General features: G+C 52.1%; 2 protein-coding genes across 2 annotated transcripts in view; one reads left to right on the forward strand and one right to left on the reverse strand.

Annotated features, from left to right (window-relative positions):
• Positions 1-313, forward strand: part of SLC22A18 (solute carrier family 22 member 18) — a 51,673-nt gene extending 51,360 nt beyond the window's left edge. Inside the window, 1 exon segment of the mRNA XM_065755214.1 lies at positions 1-313. This exon segment is cut by the window's left edge and continues 518 nt beyond it. The gene's annotated coding sequence lies outside the window, so the exon portion shown is untranslated.
• A 58-nt stretch (positions 314-371) lies between these two features.
• On the reverse strand, positions 372-1,825 carry PHLDA2 (pleckstrin homology like domain family A member 2). Its single transcript, XM_065755213.1, has 2 exons — positions 1,300-1,825; positions 372-814 (listed from the first exon to the last, which is right to left on the reverse strand). The coding sequence occupies exon 1, from the start codon at positions 1,704-1,706 to the stop codon at positions 1,308-1,310; it is 399 nt and encodes a 132-aa protein (XP_065611285.1). The 5' UTR covers positions 1,707-1,825; the 3' UTR covers positions 372-814; positions 1,300-1,307.
• Positions 1,826-14,011: the final 12,186 nt, after the last annotated feature.

The following is a 14,011-nucleotide window of genomic DNA, read 5'->3' on the forward strand; positions in this document are numbered from 1 at the left end:
TCCTCTTTCCAAAAGAGTGCAGCTGCTTGGACTGCAGGAAAAGAGTGCCTCCCTCCTTCCCAGGCGCTTCATTTAAACTAGAGCTGGGGGCAGGCAGAACATGGTATGGTTGCAGGGAGTTCTTGTGCCATCTTTAGCTGCCATTACTCAATCACATGGGAAAATACTCCAAAAAAGCCCTGAGCGAGCACATGGAAGGCTCCTGAATTCCTGCACTGGCCCTCAGTGCACTTTTCCTCCATGCTGTCCCCTGCAGAGGGATTACCAGGAGCTTCTTCAGCCCATGTGGGCTGCCGAAGTGGTGATCCCACTGCTGCCTTACAGCTCCCGCGCCACAAACAGCACCCACAAAGTCACTGCACCACCACGTGTAGTAATAAAAAGTGAACATTTCAAGTAATTTATTTGGAATGGACATATTAATGCAAAAGCAATATTAAGACCAATAACTGCTGAAAGACATTCATCAAAATAAATACAAATATAGATACTACAAATAATTTAAACTGCGTCGAGCACCACCAGTCGGTGCCGAATCTTCCTCGCGTCTCATAAATAGGAGATAACCATTGGCGAAGCCGCGCCACCCAAAGCACGTGGGCGCTTGGCTGGAAGTCCCGTACAAAAAGTCTTTGGTTTTTCTTTTTTTTTCAAAATGCATCACAGGCAAAGCCCGTGGCTCTTTGCTCAGCAGCCTCCACAGGCCTGGAGAAAACCAAGCTGCTCCCAGCTGTCTTCCGCGCTTTCCTTCATTGGTACCCTGTCCCTTTTCAGTCCAAGACACTTGCTCTGGTTTACCATCCAGCGGTACGCTCTGAAGGCAGCAAGAGGGAAGCAGGTTAGTTAAATGAAGGGGCAGGGGAAGAACAAAATGAAGGGCTTTGAAGGGAGAGGAAGCGCTCAGAACTCATCGCGGCATTGGGGGGGGGGGTCTCTCTAGGGCGTCGGGCAAGGAAAGCACTGCTGAGAGCCATTTCCTACCCCGATAACTCTCTGCCACAGGCACGTGTCTGGCTACCGCTCAGAATCGCCAGCACTGGGCTCGGGAAGGGTGAACGAGCCCCAGGAGTCGGGCACAGGAGCTGCAGGCACAGCACATGCTGCGCTCAGGGTGCGGCACCCAGCTCTGCGCTGGGAAACACGAGGAGCGGCCGTGGGAACCCCACTGCCGTGCCGTGGCACCATCTCTCCCCAAAACCACGGTGTGCAGGGGATACAGAGGTAAGGATCGGTGTGCAGGGGGTTAGAGGCATCTCTGTGGATTTGTTAAGGGTGGGAGGAGTGGGGGTGTGGGCTCACCTGGGGGCTCAGGGCGCCCGGGCCAGCCGCCGCTCCTGGGTGCCCGCCGCCTGCTCCATCTCCTGGCGGCTCTTGAAGTCCTGGATGGCCCTCTTGTTCTGGAAATCGATGAGGGCCATGGTGATGGAGGCGTTCCAGCAGCTCTGGTCCGGGCACCTAAAGTCAATCTCCTTGCGGTCCTTGGTGACGATGGTGAAGTAGATGTATTTGCCCGTGCGCTCCACGCAGTCCACCTTGAGGATGGAGCCGAAGCCCAACTCCTTGCCCTTGGCCCGCTTGTGCCCGTCGGGGAAAAGGCTGAGGCTGTCCTTGGTGAGCACCACCAGCTTCTTCTTCCACAGCTGGAAAAGGCTGTCGCTCCGCTTCTCCAGCTCGCCCTCGCGAATCACCTCGGCTTGCATCTTCATCCTCGTCCCTTCCTTCCTTCGTCCCTTCCTTCCCTCGCTCCCTCCCGGCTCCGGCTCCCCGGGCTGCGCTGCTCCCTCTGCGTCTCGAGCGGCGATGACCGATCCTGGCCGCGCCGGGACCAATTTATTGCAATGATTCAGCGCCGGGCACCTTCCGGTGCCTCCCCCGGGAGCCCGCCCACCTCCCCCTCGCCGCTCCACCCCCCGCCCGCCTCTGCCCGCGGTGTGCTCCGCTCCGCCCCGCCGGGCTGGGTCCCACGCGGAGGCGGGGTCCGATCTGTAGGGCTGCGTGGGAGCGCAACTTCGCGGTACCCTCGCTTCTGTGTCCCCGTTGTGTTCCCGTGCAGGGGATGGGGTGGCTGTGATGGACTCTACCTTGCAGCAGCTCGTCTCCTCTCCGAAGCGCGCTCAGCCCCAGCGCCGTCTCCCCCCTCCCCAGGAGCCCTGCGGGATCCCGGTTTGGGCCCCAGCCTCTAATTTTGGTCCAGGCCAAGGCTGCTCACTTCAGCTGTGCATCCATGCGGCAACACCACGAAGCCTTCCCTCATCGCCTCCATGGGGTACCTTACCTACCCGGTTTTGCACCAGCGCTGCTCACCCTCATCGTTCTCATTGTCCCTCACAATCCCTGCATTTATCCCATTTTCTTCCCTTGGACCCACTCCCTCTTCCCAGGGTCACCTCCGTGGTTTCCTAGGGTCCAGACAATGCCAACCACCATCAGGGAAAGCCACAGCATCAGAAGGTGGCACCCAGCAGCACTGGCATCTCTTCCTCTGCTCACCACTGATTTTGCCACTCTTTACAAAGCTGGTTCACCCGATCCAGCACGACTGGCCAAGAGCAGCCAATTGATCTAACTTTAGCCAGAGTTAGCTTTTCCTTTCAGCAAGGGAACAGTCCAAGTCGACATCAACTGGACAAACGCTGCTCTGGACACTGAAACATCAAAATTCCTGCCCAAAAGACCCCATAAGAATGCAGGTTCTGAAGCAGGTCGGACCAGAGCTAGAGCCTAAGCTGAGTTTTCATTATTATATTATTCTAAAAAGGGCTCCAAAATGCAGCAGGGAAGGGTCTTTGTGCACTTTGTGCACAGGAAATGGGACGCCACTTCAAAGAGAGCGACCTGGCAGAAAAAAGAGAGGTACAAGGAGCAGCTGCAGGAAGGCCCCCGATCTGGAAGGCTGTGGGATGCAGCATGTCTGTGCACACCTTGCTTCAAAAGGTCTGGTAAAAAGCAAAATCTGCTTTTCAGTGAGGCTCACACCTGCGGGTGGGGATCAGCAGCCCCCTTTGTGGTTTCTCTTCCTGCTTTGGCTTTCATCGGGGTGATCTGCAGTGATCCATCACACTGAGAAGCAAAGAACCTTTGCTGCCACAGCCATCAGCGTGTCTTGGTACTGAATAGTCAGAGCACTGCTAGGAAAAAAATAGTTTGTCATGGGAAAAAAATGCTCAAAGTGTAGATAAAAAAATCAATCAGGTGAGGCATTGACAAGGAGTTAACAGCCCTTGAACTGGAATGTGGGACAAGTGTGATCTTCCCAAGTGCAGTTTGACTACTCGTGGGTGTCCTTAGAATAAAACAGAACTGAAGCAGCGTCCACATTCACTGCAGAGCCCAGCAGGATGCTGCCCCCTCCCTCTGCAGCACCCCTCTCCCAGCCCATGAGAGGCCGTGTTGCTGTGTGTCGTGGTGCAGTGCATGCTCCAGAACAGGGATCTGGTCATCGTTTCAGACTTTGGGACTGTGTAAACTCCCGCTGGCAAAAGCAGGTTGCCTTAGTTACACGAGTCATGGTGACAGCACAGCAGCTACACGGGTGGTGCCGGGAAGAATGCTGCATTCAGGGCTCACAACAAGAAAAATGAAAAATTATATTATCTTAACAAGGAGATGGTGACTTATCTCCTCTGCAGCTCTCCTCATGCACCCTGCAATGGGGTCTCCAGATGGTGGTAGTGATGCAATTCAGCCCAGCCCAGCCCAGTATCTCCCCCCAGGGATGCTCGGCTCTCACCAGACACATCACCCCTTACTCATGCCCTGCATGCTATCAGCATTTCCACTGCCGTAATGTTATTTTTCACGTTGCTATTTAGCTGCTATGATCCTAGTAATGTGTGCATCCCCTGCAATGAGTCTGTGCTGGCCAAGGACCACCGATTCAGTCAGCATTACCCCTCCACAGCAGGAAGTGGAGAATTGAGGCCATATGACTTTTTTATATATATATATATACACATAATAACAATTTCCTTTCCTTTAAACCTGACATCTGCAGAAGAAAAGCCTGCTTAATGGCTTGAGGTTGTAATCCTGCCAGCTGAAGTCAATTAGTAATGGGGAAACATACGCTCTCGCCTCGTAAACTGCTGCCTTCCGAGTTTCATTGTTTGTGTCAGAGGGCGGCTGTACCCACAGGCACCCATGGCAATGGATTAGTGAGCATCGGGTCCCTTGAAATCTTGGATTAAAAAGAACAACACACCGAATAGCTGCAAACAGGGAGGGTGAAACTGGAGAAGTAACTGTGACTGGCAGCACTTTGTCATGCTTTTCACATTATTTTTCTATTTTTTTTCATATTTTTATATTCCTTTATACATACCTTATATATAGAGAGAGATGCAATTTAATGTGAGTATTCCTCAAGCACCCTGGGAATTTTACAGTTACGGCTTGTTATCGTCCTCCACCCTCACAAACATCCTGGCCCCAGCAGTGCCATCAGCCCCCAACCCGTGACCTGGGCAGAGCAGCTCACGTCTCAGGGCAGAGCTGGGCGAGGCAGTGGCAGATGCTCTTGTCCCGGGGCACCTCACTTGGGAAGGTCTCAACAAGACAGATGGAGGCCACCAAGGCTGTTTGTTTAATGATTACAGAGAATGAAATGCAGCAGGGCTGGAGCTTTTCAGCTGGTTTGGGGCTAACTTAAACAAGGGCAGCAGCGGAAGCATCTTTCCTCAATCTGTGAGAGTTTTTCATGCCGTACACAAGCCCTGTATTAATCAGCAATATCACGTAGCCCCAGTTGCTCAATTTACTAATATTTATCTGACTAAGACTCCTTTTTCCTAAGCAGCCTGAACATGTTCCATCTCACTGACTCAGTGTGTTGCTGCCCTGTGCTGTAAGCTGCTGCACACAGTCATGAAAGCATCGCGAGGGGCCGGGGGCAGAAAGAGTCATCTCCAGGAAGCCGGTCCTTCACTGGGCTCCCAGCACTGCAACCATACAAGGGCATCAGAACTGAACCCCCACGGGCACACTGGGTCAATACAGTCATTACAGATGTGTGTGCATGTGTTTGTTTCTGCCCAGAAGTTGTCTCCCCAGCCGTGACCCTCTGGGTAACTAGTGATAGGACGGGAGGTCAAGTACCAAGATTCACCAGGGGAGATTCAGGTTGGATATTAGGAAAAATTTCTTCTCAGAAAGATTGGTGAGGCACTGGATTAGGCTGCACAGGGAAGAGGTGGAGTGACTGTCCATGGAGATGTTCAAGAAATGTGTAGGTGTGGCACTGAGAGACATGGCAGGGTGGAGATGGGTTGGAGGCTGGACTTGATGTTCTTTATGGCCTTTTCCAACTTTAATGACTCCAGGATTCTGTGACACTGTGTGGAGCACATTCTGCACTCCTGGACATCATGTTGGTGTTTAGTCTGGGTAAAAGAGAAAGAAATCTGACAAAGAGGCTCACGTTTTCTGGTCTCCTGAGCACTGGTCATATTGCATGAACCCCACTATATAAGGTGCACATCCATGGCTCTTATCCCGTGTGAAACCTGTATACCTTGAGATATAAACATATGCCAGTAGGTTAGCTCACAGCCTTGGCTGCCACGGAACGGGTTGTGACCCAGAATTTCCCCTTCACTGAGAGCCAGAATGGTTGAGGACATGGGAACGCTGGTGACTTGCCCTGAAATACACGGCATTTACTGGAGCACCATGAACATTTGGTCACCTAGTGAGCCCAGGAGATGCTTTAGGCTACAGCTCATGATTTTAATATGACGAGCCATTCTCAAACCCCATCCTGGCAGTGTAAATATTTGGGCAATGTTTATTTTGCAGCAATGGTAATAAATGTCGGAGACCTCAGCCCTGATTGATGCTGATGTGCTCTCTGCATAATGAGTCTGCGGCCATTTCACATGGTGCCAGTCAGGCTGCAGCTGCCCATCGTGCTGTCAGCCTGCCTTTTATTACCCTGCTGTGCTTCAGTAATAATATTTACTGGAGATCACAAAAAGCCAGGCCTTGAAGCAACACAGTGGATTGGAGGTTGCCGCTCCAGGCACTCTGCCCCTTTACGGCAGCCAGTAAGTGGCTTTGAGTCATCTTTGCCAGTTTTTAGCTATGTGTAGAGATGCTTCTTGTAGGAAATCCTACATCAGCCAACAGCTGTGAGTGATGCTGGCTCTTTGAGAGAGCTTGGAGGGCCATCCTCTAGCCACCATTTGGAAGGAGATGTGCTGGGCTTAGCGAGCTGCACATCAGTGCATTCATAAATGTGAGAACATAAGCTTGGAGGAGAACATCCTGTCAGGGACGATGTTGTTGTGAATGTGTAGAGATAATTGCAAACATGCCAAACTCATTGGCCAAGCAAAGGAGCTGAAACAACCTTGAGTGTGTCTTGTTTCTCTGCAGGACCCTGCAGTGCTGCCCACAGCTCCCACCAACATGCTGAGGTCGTAAGGACATGACAAACATCACTGCAAACCCTATGGCAGGGATGAGGAAGGGTGAGACGTGCTCCTGAGGCCCTTCAGCACGGCCAGCACTGACGGCTGTGTGTGAGTTGGACGTCCTCACCGCCAGCACACGTCACATCCCAGTGCGGTGCGTGCCCCAAGTCCCCTCCCAGCTGTCCCACTTGTGGAGTGAGCTCTGCTCAGTGCACCATCCCAACCACGCTGTTCGCTTTGCTCTGTTTTTTTGGCTTTTTTTTTTTTTTTTGAATCAGCAGTGAGTAAACTTTACGGGTAAACACTGAAATCAGTTGCCAGATCGCGTAACCGAAACATCAGCAAATGCGAGGTGGGGGGGAGGACATGTTACCACCAAGATTTGGGTTATTTCCCATCTCTAACCCAGCTGAGGAGTGATCCTAAACCAAACTCTCAAGCACATTGCTGTCAGCAATCTCTCTTCCTCATATATATATGTGGTCTCCATGCATCAGTTTCAGTAAGCTTCAAGAAAATCATGGGCTCACAGAATGACTAGGGTTGGGAGGGACCTCAAAACCTACCCAGTTCTACCCCTGCCATGGCCAGGGCTGCCCCTCACCAGCTCAGACTGCCCAGGGCTCCATCCTGCCTGGCCTTAAGCACCTCCAGGGATGGGGCACCCATAGCTTCCCTGGGCAACTTGAACCATGGGAGAAAAAGGAAAAAAGAACATCAGTGATATGTACTTTCCCTGATTTTGTTTGATTTTCCCAGAGCTCACATGCACCAGCTGTGTAGCCTGCTGGCTTCCCACCACCCCAGCTAATAGCTCCTGTTGGAGCTACCTTGTGAAGGCTGGATCTGTCTTTTCTTTCTGTCGGTTACTCAGATCCTCTCGTGTTTGAACACCCAGCCCCACCTTGACAAATATTTGCTGGAGGTAGCTCAGAGCATGTTACAGCCCTGGGTTCTGGGGCTGTGCTGGGGTGGGCTCGGTGCTGGGGGCTGCAGAAAGCGGTGTTGAGCTGTGATAACAGCGTTGTGCTCCCCACGGCCCTCATTTCACACACCTGAGTCATGGGTGGGAAACTGTAACCTGGGTGGGTCGGACAGGATGGTATCTGCCACCTGGTCCAGAAAGTGACACCTTAAACCAGCTTTAAACACTCAAACTGTACAGTGTCCTGAAAAACTCTTAATGCTGAGTCTCTGAGTGCTCCAGCTCACTGGGCCAAATGTCATAAAAGCCAAGCTATTAACCCCCAATTACCAGCTTCCTTTAAAAGAAGTTTCCTTTAGGGCAGCACTCACAGAGTAGAACTGAGCTAGTATTACCCACTCTGCACTGGGTTTAATCCGAGCTTTTCTGGAGACACTGTAACCAGAGGGGGTTCCTGCGGTAGGAATAAGATGCTGCAAATCCCTTGGTTTTAATATTCAACAATTAATTGAATTATTATGATTATTAATTATGTTGTGGACATAATTGTTATGTCACTATTGTTATTATTACTGAGCATTGCAACTACTGAACGTCTATTCAGATCAGAGAGCAATACCATCACACCGGTCCCACCGGCTGCCGAGCCTCAGAGCTGGGAAGGAAACTCCGGATGGAGAAAAAGGAGTTAAGGCTCTTGGCAGGCATCAGGATGACTCAGGCATTCCCTCAGCTTTAATGGAGCAAGAGTCAAAGTCACAGAACTGGACGGATTTCCCATAATTGGACAACCTTCTCCAGAAATGAACACTCAGGCTTGCATCAGCAGTGGCGAAGGATGCGGCAGCGTGCGGGTGGCCGGGTGGGACACAAAGCTGAAATGTCATAGCCTTTGATGCAAGCACCAGCACGGGTAGGACGGGGTATTCTGAGCATGGACTGAGCCTGGGCACCCCTCCACAAACACGTGTGCTTGTTTTATCCTGCTTGGAGGCGGCCAGAAAGGAGTAAATGAAGGGAGAGAACAAATCATTCATTTGTCAGAAGTAGTGCCAAACGACATGGAAGCTCCTGACACAAAGCACACCAGGCTTCATGGCCGATGTCTCAAGACCCCAGGGAGCAGAGCTGCATAGAGGCGGGAGAAATGCCAGCTTCCAGAGTGCCCCTCTCCTTTCTTCCCCTTTTTTCCCCTCCCTGCCACTTCCAGAATGGCCCAGTCCCTAACCCCAGCCTTCCCTTCTTGATGAACATTATATTCCACGCACGATGACAGCCACAGGTGTTTGGTGGAGCTCTGCCACCCAGGATTCATTTAACCACCCATCAATTAGCACCATATGGCTCGTGGCACTTCCACCTATCAGCAGCATGCGCCGTGCTTTGTCAATGCCAAGAGAAACCTGGTGTCCCACGGGGCCATGGCAACACAGGGTTGGTCCCACTGCCCTGGGTGGGTGGCACGGTGTCTCTGGTGCTGGGTGTTAGGGTCTGGCCACCCTGTGAGCACATTTCTTTGCAGAGTGACAAGCCCTCAGCCCAGCCCTACCTGCGTACCTGTAGCTGATAAGAGAAGGAGTTTGCCCCTTATCTGTGGTGACTCAGCTGCTTCTCATTCACTTACCCTCCAGAGGCCTGGAAGGGTCACACCTACTGCCAAAAATCCCCTTTTTTCAGGAACTTCAGCCCTCACTTGCCACTTATCACCACTTGGTGCTTCTTTTTCCTCTGGAGCTTTTTGCTACAACCCCCACATAGCCCCCTCAAGTGGCAATTGTTCAGGAAAAAGTATTCCTTTCCTCTAGAACCCCCACTGCGTGTTTTGTTGCCACGGAGGAGAAACACCTTCCCACGCAATGTGTGCCCACTGAGTCACCACAGCCACACCATGGTGGCACCACTGAGGGAGGAGGTTGTTTTATCCCAAGAAAACGTCCCTTTATTTAGCAGCACCTTCACCCACAACATGACTTCCAGGGCTAGGACTGTTTCTAGACGATGTCTTCTCCCAGAAACACTTCATTTTTGTGAACACCCTCAGGGGGGCACCACCACAGGAGCCTGGGACTCTGTCACACTGTTGTGGTGGCCACCGGGGGTGAGAGCACTGGGTATCCCAAGAAGGGCACCAGGATGAGGATGCGGGTTCCCGTTTCCCTGGACAATGCCCAGGAGATTAGCAAGCTGTGTGGACACAGGATGCCAAACCCATTGGCCCATTAGCCATAGCAAGTTCAGGGCGAACACAGAAGCTGCAATCAATAGGAAATGGGGGTTATGGGGATGATGAGGTTTGTGGGACACAGTGTCAGGCGGAGAGGAAAGCCAGGGAGCTTGTATCTACCCCACCCCTCTGAGGGTGGAGGCTGCTGGATCTGGCCCAGCTCTCGCACGTTGCTTCCGTTCAGGATATATTTGAAAAAAAAAAAAAAAAAGAGCAGGTTTCACTTCTTGGCCCAAGGAAGTGCACTGCCCCATCGGGCATGCAGCTGGGCAAGCAGCACAGCGTGACTCAGCCCTCCCAAGAGCAGCCTGAGATGTGGCCCAGCTATATTTGCCAAGCAGCTGAATCAATCATTGCACAGAAAGCACAGAGAGACCTGGGACCTTGCTTCCTTTCCTTTTTATTCCCACCCCTTTCCTTCTTTCCAGTTTTACATTTTTCCATGCGTGACCATCCATTTCCATGCTCAATGTTGGAGAGCCACCAGCCTGGGCAGGGGATGTGGCACATTGGTGGAGAATGATGGAAATGACCTATAGAGAGAGTATGTGCAAGGAAAACCTCAAAATCGAGGCAAGGGGCAACACAGCCATGGGGTTAGCTATGCAGCTTCTTCACAGGGAGAAGATGGTACCTAGGTTGCAAAGCCCAAGGAAGAGGGCTGCAAGGCTCAGGGATGCAGAAGACCATAAGGCCTTGATGCCCTCCTGGCTTCCCTGATGGCATGGTGTGGGGCAGAGAGAGACACATGTGGGCACCATGGTGGCCTGTTCCTGCACTCCTGCAGCTCCTCCCCTAGCAGCAGCCAGCCCATGTTTCACCCAGATGTTTCTGGGCTGTGCCGTGTGTGGGGAGGCATCGGTTTGGCTCTGCAGGGATTTTTGGTTGGGATTTTTTCCCTCAGCCATTCGCTGCCCCTTTGATGTTCTGCCTCCGACACCACAGCTTGCCCGGGGCGCCAGGGATGGATCCGAAAGCCCCGGCGGTGTGTCCAAAGGCAGCCAGCTCCCATCCACCCCCCCGCACCCCCAAAGCAGGGCTGGGTGGAGCTCCCCAACACCCACCGCACTCCCCCAGCATCGCCGCAGGGCCACGCTTGCAGGAGGCCAGCCCCCCTCCCCACCCCACCGCCCCCTTTAATTAAAAATTGAAATCACATAATTACCTCTTCATTAAAGCCAATTAAAGCTGGCTGACGAGGGAGGTAGGCGGCACATTTTGCAACTTGCTGCCGAGATGAGACAGTGCGCAGAGCAATTACGGCGTCTGTTTGCTTCGCCTCAACCCCACAGCTTCATTGGGGCTCACTTTGAAAGCAGCTCCGGGTGGTCGGGGAGAAAGGCCGGGCGACCTCACCTCCTCCTTCTCGTCTTTCTCTTCCTCTTCCACCATATATGCCCCTCTGTCCCTGCAGATACAGGAAGGATGATCCAAAGTCATGGCTGGTGAACCCCATGCGGCGATCCCCATCCCGCTCAGTGTAAGAAATGGCACCTCGCTGAGCCATCTTTCCCAGTCCCCAAAGAAATGGGCTTCTTCTGCCCCCCAGGCTCACACAGCACAGTGCACCTCTGCAGAGGGATCTCCTCCAGAGCCCACAGCAGGAGGTGACACACTGCCTTGACCCTGTCCCCTGCCTCCATCACCCTTTTTGCTTGGGCAGGAGCTCCCATCCATTTCACAGCCCCAGCATGCTGCAGCCCACTGAGCTCCATCAAGCTTGCAGCTGCAGACGCTGCTGGAACCCCAGCACTGTGCTTTACCCTCCTACTGCCAGCTGTGAAATGCCTGAGAAAGCAGCCCTCATTCGTACCTTGTTGCATACACTGCACTTGTCCACATTTTGACCTGAACTGTGCTTATTAACCCTTTTTTTTTTTTTTTGGTGTAATAATAGTCCATCAACCTTTGTAGGCGATCTTTCTTTTCAAAGATCTCCTTTTTGATCTTTTCATAGGCTAAGCAACAATTCATCCTATATAAATCTGGGATTGAAAGAACGTAATTTGTTTTTCCTTGCTTTTTTGAAGCGGTGAGAGATGAAACGGCTCAGGGGAATGTCAGCAGTGGTTACATCTTAATTGGTTTTTCTCTGCATCAAAATGCCTTGAACTATTCACTCGTGCACAGCAGCGCCGCGCGACCTTTCCGCCTCTCCCAACAAGTTATAGCCCATCTCCCACTTGAGGTGTTTTCACTGTTTGTGGCACTGACACTAATTTTGCACCCACCCCTCCTCTTTCTGTCCAGGTATATCAAAGGCTTTCAAATGCGCCTTAAGCCAGGAGCGTGAAAGGAAGAAGGAAGACTACATAATTGGGTAAAATTAAAGAAAAAGAGGGAGGGGAGAACATCTTGCAGCCTTTCCCTCAGCCCACACGCTGGTTTTCCCCAACACAGTGGCTGCACGCTGGCGGATAGGTGCACGTGGCCAACTTGTGCTCCTGCTCTCCTGATCTCAGGTTTCTGTCTGCAAGTGTGAATTTCCCTCTGTTGGCCAATAAGGCCATAACGCAGCAGTGAACCCCTCCTTTCCCCTTAAAAGTTGGGCAAGTGCACAACAGTTGCATTCTGTAGAATCATAGGATTGCTTGAATCGGAAGGGAGCCTTAAGGGCCATCTGGTCCAATTCCCTGCAATGAACAGGGACACTGACACTTAGATCTGATGCTCAGAGCCCCATCCAGCCTGACCTTGAATGTCTCCAGGGATGGGGCATCCACCCTCTTCCTGGGCAACCTGTTTCAGAACCTCACCACACTTACTGCTAAAGACTTCTTTTTGCTCTGTAGGATGCTCATTTAACAGCTCACAAGGAGTAGAGACCAATGGTCCTTTCCAGCATCGTGCCATTCTGTTTAGTTTCTGCCCCAAGCAAATGCAAAATATTATCACACATATTATTTTCGTTTGGCTCATGTTGCATAATGAGCACATTCCTTTCCATCCCGCTTCCTTTCAGCCCTTTAAGCTGGGACGGCTTCGGTATCGGCAATGCTCAACCCACGGGTGCTTGAGGCAGAGAAGGGATGAGCAGCAGGAGGACAGCATTGCTGCAGACCGCCCCTTTCAGAGAGGAAAACTTGCTGTCAGGGCTTAGGCTTTTTGCAGGATGTTAGCAGGAAGTTCGGTGTGAGCTGTCAATGGGAGCCTGCACTCACCAGGTTTCATTCACCTGGGCTGGTGTCCGGATTCCCACGGTAAAACCCAGCGGGTAATGAGGCTTGTGCAAGAGCGGGGCGGCTGGGTGGAGCGGCTCGCTTGTGTAAGGGTGAGGTGAACAGGCAGAGAGAGGACCGGTCTGCAGGCAACGCTGGTACTTGGCGAACAGCTCAGCCTTCATTCACAGGATGCTTCATTAACAGCGCACAGCCTTGGAGGGGTTCATCCAGGTATTTAGTTCCTCGCTTTGAACGCTTGTCAGATCTGAGTGGCTGACAGTACTTGTTATCCTCTGCCCATGAGAGGCGGGAGGTATTTAGGACAGTGTGAGCACATGAGGAAAGGGCCTTGCCCGCTGTGGGTGGTGTGACCACGCTGCCTGGGAAAGCAGCACCTCCGTACACAGGTCACGGCCATGGCAACAGAGCTGGGCAGAAGCCAGGAAAACAGCACCTCCCTGGCTCTGTGTCAGAAATCAGTTGATACTGATCCATCGGAAAAGGCAGAGAGTGAAGAAGCACAGATAGCAGGACTTTGTGCTTTTTTTCCCCCTCGCATCTTACAGAAAGCATTGCCATTCACAACAGCTCATCAAGATGATCTGCAGGAGGCCAACTTCATGTCCTCCAGTGGTCGTGCATCGAGGGCCACGGCACCAGGCAATGTTCAGCAATCCCAAGGCTGTAGGATACATTAACATGGGGAAAAGCAAGCCTCACATCTCTCCTAGCTCACAGTTTCTATCTATAGGCTCAAGTGGAAGGGCTGCCCCCTGCCAGCTCCTCCCTGAGCTGTAATTGTTTCCCAAAAGGATCGAGCTGAGGTGCTTCAGAGAAGGGTGCAGATCTCTAGCATGAGTTCATAAGGTTATGTGCTAAGGCAGGGTAAGTTCAGGCAGCGGGAGCATGTCTGACATCTCGAGCTCGCCTTCTGAATCACCAAATTTTCAAGGAACAAGCGATTTCTTTGTGCCACAACCATTATCCTGGGCTGCATTAAAAAAAAAGGTGGCCAGCAGGGAGAGGGAGGTGATAGTCCCCCTCTACTCAGCTCTTGCGAGGCTCCATCTGGAGTACTGCGTCCAGGCCTGGGGCACCCAGCTCAGGAAAGATGCAGAGCTCTTGGAACAGGTCCAGAAGAGGGCGACTAAAATGATGAGAGGGCTGAAGCACCTCTTCTGTGAGGAAAGGTTGAGGGAGCTGGGCTTGTTCAGCTTGAAGAAGGCTCCAGGGAGACCTCACTGTGGCCTTCCAGTACTTGAAGCAAGCATATGAACAGGAGGACGAACGA

This window comes from Cyrtonyx montezumae, unplaced genomic scaffold, assembly GCF_038088225.1.
Source record: "Cyrtonyx montezumae isolate F1298 unplaced genomic scaffold, pur_monq_1.0 scaffold_10, whole genome shotgun sequence".
NCBI lineage: Eukaryota > Metazoa > Chordata > Aves > Galliformes > Odontophoridae > Cyrtonyx > Cyrtonyx montezumae.